At 38.3% G+C, this 8,541-nt stretch overlaps 1 protein-coding gene across 1 annotated transcript; it reads left to right on the top strand.

Annotated features, from left to right (window-relative positions):
* Nucleotides 1-4,718: 4,718 nt before the first annotated feature.
* LOC132773740 (colipase-like) lies at nucleotides 4,719-7,078 on the top strand. Its single transcript, XM_060773184.2, has 3 exons — nucleotides 4,719-4,867; nucleotides 5,339-5,461; nucleotides 6,865-7,078. The coding sequence occupies exons 1-3, from the start codon at nucleotides 4,784-4,786 to the stop codon at nucleotides 6,994-6,996; spliced, it is 339 nt and encodes a 112-aa protein (XP_060629167.1). The 5' UTR covers nucleotides 4,719-4,783; the 3' UTR covers nucleotides 6,997-7,078.
* Nucleotides 7,079-8,541: the final 1,463 nt, after the last annotated feature.

Genomic DNA, 8,541 nt, shown 5'->3' with positions numbered 1-8,541 from the left:
ATCTGCTTTTGAACTGGAATATACAGCAATGTAGACTCAAATAACCCAGTTCTAAGCAGATATTGTGGGATTTTCTGCCTTGATATTCTGGGTCATATGACTGTGTGGAAGGGCCCTGAGTGAGAAGGAAGGGCACAATGGACAGCATTGGCTTTGTTGGTGTTCCTTGGGTGGGCAAGAAGGATCGTTCCCCACAACATAAAGGTTCCCAAGTTGCTTAATGAATACGCTGAGGAACTCTACGAAGCTACAAAAGGCAGCAGACTCAGTTTTGTCACGCTTAAAAAAAAATTTTTATTCAAGAAAAAAAAAGATAAATGACACGGCAAACAAACATTTGGGGAAAATATGCAATACCAAAAACTTCATAACTACATTCTCTCTACTATTTTAGGACTACCACTGAATTAACATAAACACAAAAATGAAACACACATGTACACACAAAACCAAAATTAATAAAATAAAAATGTATAGCTATAAACCTCCCATGTATTATAATCTGATAGTCTCTATCCCTTATTAGTCTACTGCCTTTAGAGGACATTGTAAAATCACACTTCTGCTTTGAATTCATAAATCCTACAATTAGTTTTGTCACACTTTTTGTGTGTTGGCAAGGATCCCCTGAGTTAGAGGCCGCTGGGGGTTTCCAGGTCAGTGTGGTGATAAAGCCATCCTGGGGTTTAGTCTGAACTGAACAATGTGTAAAATCTTACTGTTCCAAATAATTTAAGCATTTTAGATAGCCCTTTAAATTTCAGATTTACACCTAGGGAAAAGTACACATGCACACACAACCAAGGGAACCACCAGTTGCTGTTTCCCTTTTGAGATTTGATTAATCTGTTTTTGTAAGTTTAATTGATGAATGTCTTTGGCATTGAATGTTTGCCATTTTTTCTTATAATCTGCCCTGAGTCTATTCGTGGAAAGAGGGCAGAATATAAATACATGGAACTATGAAAGAGTGAACATGGAAAGTTATTGTGTATGTTTTGTGTGTGCTGAGAAGTCAAAGCCCTTATCTCTTCAGTTCAGTAGAACTGACAGAAATTATTTAATGCAGGTCTTTATCCCGTATGGGGCTGTCTTTATCCCGTATGGGGCTGGATGCAGGAAAATCTGCATCATGGTAAGCCTATGATCTCCTTAATGGCTGAGCCATCATATGAACAGGGGACATTTTCAGTCCTACTTATGCACTTCATTATCAACATGCTTTTCAGGTTGCATATAACCAAGACATTTATTCTGAGTAAGTAGTGCACTGGACTATAGACTTGGATACCAGGGTTCGATTTCCCTCTCAGTCATGGAAATCAACTGGATGATCTTGGGCAAGTCGCATACTCTCAATCCAGTAAATCCCATGATACTGTCACTTTAGGGTCGCCATAGGACAGAAACAACTTAAAGGCACATAGCAACAACCAAATGTTTGTAGGACTGATCTCTTAGCCACTAACTTACATAGGTTCTGGGTTAGTCTTGGTTTCTAAGAGTTATGTTGATAGCTTTGTACATTACCTGTTACATTAAACTATGCTTTTAAACTGTTTTGTAATCTTTTTTTAATAACTGCTTCACTGGGAAGCTGTGTTTCCCCTTCCCAGGGTGCTTGTGCCCCACTTTGTGCTGGTCAGTGACCGTAATAAAGTTTTGTATTGTATTGTATTGATAGGTTTGTAGGATGTCCATTTTCCAGCAAGGTCCCCAGAAAAAATGTCTTTCAGAATCTTTGAGGTACCATAAAAAGACTGAGGCTTGGATCTGAGATCTACCTCATCTGGACAGATAGTGACTGATCCTGATTTGGAGTTGATTCACTTGCCCCCTCCTCATATCATAGTCCACCCCATTTCCATTAACCTCTATGGAGTATGGGGAGACTGAGGCAGGGAAGGATAGTTCACCCAGCCCAGTTACACATGCTTAAAACCAGATGCAACCAACTGCAAAGCAACTCAATCTAGCTGCATGATGAAACATATGCACAATCATTCTACACAGGGGAAATGTAATCTCTCATCCATCCGTTCCTGCGCTCATTTGACAACGCAGCATAAAATAACTCCTGCAGGTGAAGAATCCTCCCCTCATTCTAATTTCACAAATCTCTGATATTTAAAATCTGCTTCTCCTGGATGGTACACATATGCAAACTGGATATCTTCAAAGTACCATGATGAGTATTTGAGCCGTTTGCACTGTTTGGACAGAAAGATTTAGCTTTCTGAGCAGGAGGCTGGACTCAAAGCCCCATGGGGGCCAATTCCAATTGTATGATTCTGGGCCTCTAAGACATCTTTGATTTCTTGAAAATCTTTGGAGTTTTAAACAAGAACATTGAGATTCCATGTAATGATTTTCAGAGAAGCAGAGTGCTTTCCAGGCTATTCACTACTGAAAGCCCAATGGAGAAAAAAAAGAATACCCAGAGAAGATTGCTGAAGTAATGAACAGCCTAAGTGGACAACACCTAACTCTCCCCTATCACATTTCCTCCTGACTATAAGTCTTAATTTGAGAGTTATAGTACAACACATTTGGAAAACATGACATTGTGGAAAGTTGCTGCTGTGTATAGCTTGGAAATGTAACTTATCTGGGACTACAATTCCCTAGGATTCTGGGAGATGCAACTCAAGAAAATCCATGATCCACTGTAGTGTCCAAACTGAAAACTGTCCAGCTGGATGCATTCTATAAGACAGGGCTTTGCCTTCCTCTCTGGCCTTGCTTACCCAACTGCATGATTTATATCTCCTTGTTCCTGTGAAAGGTGTCTGTAATTGCATCTGTTACTGGCTCAAGGTAGTTTCTTATCAGGCTATTTAAATAATCTCTGTGGGAAACAGCGAAATTTTTCACACTTGGTGTTGTATTCCCTAGATTTTTCATGCGGCTGACAGCCCTGGCTGATACCCTCGATCAGCAGTCCTTAAGCTTTTAAAGCAGACTCTTTGGGGGCCAGACTATAGTTTGAAAAAAAAGAAGAAGACAAGAATGAATTCCTATTCACACTGCACATATCTTATTTGTAGTGCAAAAAAATTAATGAAAACAATACAATTTTTGAATGAAGAACAATTTTAACCAACATGAACTTACCAATATTTCAATGAAAAGTGTGGGCCTGCTTTTGGTTGATGAAATAATCAAGTTAATTAGGACTGTTGTTGTTGTGCGCCTCTAAGTTGTTTCAAACTTAGGATGACCCTAAGTCTAAAGTTTAGGGTGGAGGCCAAGTAAATGACCTTGGAGGGCTGCATCTGACCCATGGGTCTTAGTTTGAGGACCCCTGCTTTAGATAAAAGGACCATGCAATGAGTAAGAACTTTGTAGAAAAGGTGCTTGAACTATCTATCAGGCCTCAGTGCTACTTTTCCCTAAGCCAAAAAGACACTTTCTCTATTGGTCTACACACAGGTTCCTTTTGCAAGTTTAGGGGAAGTGTGTAGGAAGTGTGGAAAGCATCCTGAGTGCTAGTAATGATTTGGGTGCTGGACTACAGCTCTGAAGACCAGGGTTTGAATCACTCAGCCATTGAAATCCTTTGGGTGGTTCTGGTCAAGCTTCATTCCCTCAGAGGAAAGCAGTGCCATTCCCCCTGATCAAATCCTGCAAAGAAAACTCTGTGGTATGGCTGCTATAAGTGAGAAACTTCTTAAGGCACAACAACACCAACAACACATCAGTGTGAGCATGCCAACTATCCCCAGAATAGAGAGATACTAATACTACATGAGAATAAGAAAGATCCCCAACTCCAAAAATATGAGATGCCTATTTATATTTTTAAAATCCAAGAAGAAAGTTTGCTGACATGCAATTTCTTCTGCTGTAGGAAGCTACTGTGAGTTGCCATGAGAACTGATACTAGAGTAGCAGTCTTGATGTGAGAGTCCAGCAATTGTGATCCAAAGAAAAGGATTTAAAAAACAACAAAATCCCATGATCTCTTGGGTGGCAGGAGTTCGGGTGGCTAGAAAATAGATTAAACATTGTCTACTTCGCTCTTACTCTCCCCCCCCCCCCCCCCGCAAATACACATATCTTTGCTAGTGTCTTTTCATACAAAGCATTAAGTATTTTGTGATTTGCAAGAGCCACTGAAAGATACCTCTTTTCTTGCAACTCACAGACAGCTCTGCAAGGATTTGAAAATCTTCCATATTTACACAAATTTTAACAATGTCAACCTCTGGCATATTCCTTTTAAAAGAAGAATAGCCTATAATGTAACATAAATTCTGTTTCTAAGGGGGAAATCTTGGGCTAACAGAAGTTCTTTGGGGAAATCACATTTTTAGTCATCTTTCCCTGATCAAATGTGCCTGCAAGAAATAAGCAATGCTGCACAATGTCCTCTTTATGTACTCAGATGATTTTACTAAGCATCTTTTCGACAATTTGCACACTGGGTGCAAGAGAAGTAGGGCAACAGCTACTGCCTCACATACTTAATTTAGTGCTACTTAAGTCTACGTGATTTCCTATATTGATTTGAACATGCCCAAGAACTTTTATCTTGTGCGTATTTGCTCAGTAATATATTCCACGGATTGGATAAGAAAGCAGTCAAAATTTCCAGCTTGGTCTTTTGAGGCCTTTGGGTTTTGTTTGTTACCTCCAACTGCCGAAACACGTATCCATATTTTATTGGAAGGAGTTTTCATGTGACTTTGATGGCATTCTTTATAAGTTAGCAACATCGCAGTAGGTCTGGGTTCTCAACAACGCACCTCCAGATTAACTTGCTGGGTACTTGGGAGAGACAATGGAAAGAGCTTGGGTCTTGTTGCTACTCACCTGTATTTTGGCAGAGTCCTTTGCCAGTCCAAGGGGACTCATCTTCAATCTGGTAAGAAGCCACTGATCAGTTTTATGTTATTTACAATATATATTGAATCCATAAGTTTTGGCATCCACTTTTAAATCAATCTCTACAAATTACTATAGAGATGCTTACACTTTCAGAGAAAAACATTAATACGAAAGGTGGCTTGGATATAAATATGAACATCTGAAATAATTGTATGTCAGTCACACATAAGACTTGTAAGTCACTATTTGTCAATTAAGTAAATAGATACTGTAAGATACCAGTGATATTAAGATGCCACTAGTTGCCCTAATATTTATGAGTGATTTTATGATACACTTATGGGATGTTTTTCAATCTGGCCATTTCATCCAAAGCTTAAGCATTACATGTAACATTTTATCATATAGAAAGATGAATTCACACATCTGTCTGAGATAAAGAGGAGGAGGAGAAGTCATTAACATCTATCCTGTTGCTTGCATTGATCTAATGCGATTTCCTTTACAGGACAATGGAGAGCTATGTCTGCGAAGTGGCCAGTGCAAAAGCGGATGCTGTCATAGACCGAGTGGATTAAGTTTGGCACGTTGTGCCGACAAAGCAGCTGAGAATCAGGAATGTTCCCGAAAGGTACCTGCATTGTTTACAGTTTAGTTAATATTAATTGTCTGATCCTTCTGCTGAGGAAGAAAAAGCTGGTGGGCAACCAATGGGATCCACATATCTCAAGATACTCAAAAGAAGGTTGCTCATTGGTTGCAAGCCAGATGTGTTTTATCCTCATATTTAACCTTCCTTCTCCTTTTCTTGAACTATTGTAAGTTTTTCATTAGTTCAGTAAATGACTTAAGGACTTTATGGATCAGAATTTTCTGAAGTTTGGTTCTAAGTAGAGAGGGCCTTAAAAGTATATGATGGAACACATCCGTTTTCTACAATAAACAATGTGTTTTTGGAAAGTTTATAGGCCTAACAGATTAGAGATCTGGACTCAATCTAACAAAATAAATTTCAACAGGGAGAAATGCACGGTTATACACTTTGGTAAAAAAAAATGAAATGCTCAGCTATTGAATGGGTGACACATGGTTTGAGAACAGTACATGTGAAAGGGATCTAGGAATCGTAACAGGCAAGGAACTGAACAAGAGTCAGTAGCATGATGCAACAGATTTAAAAAAAGTTAATACGAATCTAGGCTGCATCAATAGTATAGTGTATAGATAAATTCAAGAAGGATATTGACAAGTTGGAATGTGTTCAGAGGATGGTGGCCAACATTTATTTATTTATTTATTTAGAGTATTTATATATCGCCTTTCTCACCCCTGGGGGGGTCTCAAAGTGGTTTACACATAAATAATAGCAAGATTCAATGCCTTATGTTGAGCACCGATACGATGCCAATACAAACAATTACAATAGTAAAAACACAATTAAACATAAATCACAATTAGAAGAATACATCTCACAATTAAAGCAAAAATTATCAAAAGCGTGGAAACCAAACCCTGTGTACAGGGAGTAGGATACATTTAGCCTAAAAAAAAGAAGGCTGAAAGGGGACTAGATAGTTACGTTTAAACATTTGAAAGGATGTCATCCTGGAGATTGAGAAAACTTGATTTCTGCTGCTCCAGAGATGATGACCTTGAACAATGGATTCAAACAACAGAAAAATAAATTCAACCTAAACATTAGAAGAATTTGCAGAAAGCAAAAGCTACTCAACAGTGGTTTATACTGTCTTGGAGTGGGTGGAGTCTCCTTCTAGGGTGGTTATAAAGCAGATCTATTGGGAGTGATTTGAATGTGTATCCTTGAACAACAGAGGGCTAGACTGGATGGCCCTTTGGGGTCTCTTCCAACTCTATGTTTATATGAAATTAGAAAAAAAAATTCTGACAACACTCAGAAGCTTCCAGCCAACACAAGCAGTTAGAAAGGATCCTGGGAGTTGATATCTCCCTACAAAGAAAGTTTTGATCCTGTAAAGTTCTGTATTCTGATTTGCATTTCCATATCTCTTGCAGAATCTTATTTATGGGACATACTACAGGTGTCCCTGTGAGAGCGGCTTAACTTGTGATGCAGACTGGACAATTGTGGGAGGCATCACCAATTCTGACTTTGGCATCTGCAACGACCCAGCAAAAAGAAAGTGAAGACAAACATAAAAGATGTTATGCTCAGCTCCTTCTGTCAGTTTTATGGCTGTTATTGTTTCTGCTCCAGAAGGCATTCCAACATAGTTGCACAGCTTTTCAAGCAAATTCATGAACCATCACTTCTTCCCTCACCATAATCTAGCATTCGCTTAAGATAACAATACTTTCAAAAATACCTGTAATTCAGTCTGCTGGGAACCCTCACTTTCTACAACATATACTATATTCATGCCATTTTCTCCCAAGATCTTAATTCATCCATTCGGTTTACATGCCTGTACTTTTATTCACACTTTTGATTTAAAAAATAAATCAGTAATGGATGAATGCCCTAGCATGTTTTATCATCTATGATAGCCTTAACAAATCAGGTGTCTTCCAGATGTATGGAAATACAACTTCTGTCACCCCACATCCAGATGATTTGTTGCTGAGGACTGTGGGTATTTGAAGTCATTGGGGTTGGCAATGTTGGTCTGGATGGCCTGTTTTTTATCTCAGTTTTGTTAGAAAGAGCATCCACAGATAAAAGAAAGAGAAATTAATGCCTTCCTATCTCCAATCTTCCTAATTCTACCCCGTCTGAGATATAGCAAAAATAATAGAAATAATCAGTTTTCATATTTTAGCCTATTATGCACCTTGAGTTTATATTGAGTGTGGGTATAAAAGGGGATGCCTGATATTTGCTATTACTCTGACTAAACATTTGTCAATGCTGCAGGAAATCTCAGAGTGTTGGGTGTATCATATTCTGCTGTCTTCTCATTCAGTTCAATAGAGGCTATTTAGCAGACATGGCAAGAACATTAGAAATAGTCAGGCTTCTGATCTCTGATTCATAGTCTAGTCTATCATGCATACTTATGTCATGATGTTTGAATACCATAGTGAATAGTGGTATGAAAAAAGATGCTCTTCCTAACTTTGCATTTGCTACTATTCCTGCTAAACATTTGTCAGTGCTACAGGAATATGTTCACCAACATGCTTTTTAGGTTGCATGAAATCAAGAAACCTATTTCTGAATAAGCAGTAGCTTGAGCATTGGTTTACAATTCTGAAGTACAGGGTTTGGTTCCCTGCACAGACAATCAAACACATTGGCTGATCTCAGGTGAGTCACCCACTCTCAGCCCTAGAAAACTACATTATAGGCTCACATGAGGGTTGATATAAATCATAAACAACTTGAAAGCAAACAACAATCGGATAATCATAGGATTGATCTCTTAACCACTAAATTACGTTAGTGTTCAACTACCCTTGGATATTTGGTTCCTAGTTGTTAAGCTGATTGCTTTGCTCAACAGTAAAACTTACTTTCAGAAGCTTAGCTGCTTTGAGTCCCCTTGTAATGGGAAAAGGTGGGGTATAAATAAACAAAATAATAATAATAATAATAATAATAATAATAATAATAATAATAGAGGCAACTTTGTCTAAACAGAAATATTTCATTCAAAGAGAGTTCCAAAACTTTCTGCTTAGCATGGGAAGAATGGGGTAGGAAAGAATAATTCAAACATCCCAGTTGCCAAA

This window comes from Anolis sagrei, chromosome 4, assembly GCF_037176765.1.
Source record: "Anolis sagrei isolate rAnoSag1 chromosome 4, rAnoSag1.mat, whole genome shotgun sequence".
Lineage (NCBI taxonomy): Eukaryota > Metazoa > Chordata > Lepidosauria > Squamata > Dactyloidae > Anolis > Anolis sagrei.
The sequence above is the reverse complement of the archived record's forward strand: the minus strand, read 5'-3'. Positions and strand labels throughout refer to the sequence as shown.

Coding starts and splice junctions, on each gene's coding strand:
- LOC132773740 (XM_060773184.2), top strand. CDS start 4,784: ATGGAAAGAGCTTGGGTCTTGTTGCTACTCACCTGTATTTTGGCAGAG. Junction 4,868..5,338: donor GGGGACTCATCTTCAATCTG/GTAAGAAGCCAC, acceptor TTTCCTTTACAG/GACAATGGAGAGCTATGTCT. Junction 5,462..6,864: donor ATCAGGAATGTTCCCGAAAG/GTACCTGCATTG, acceptor TATCTCTTGCAG/AATCTTATTTATGGGACATA.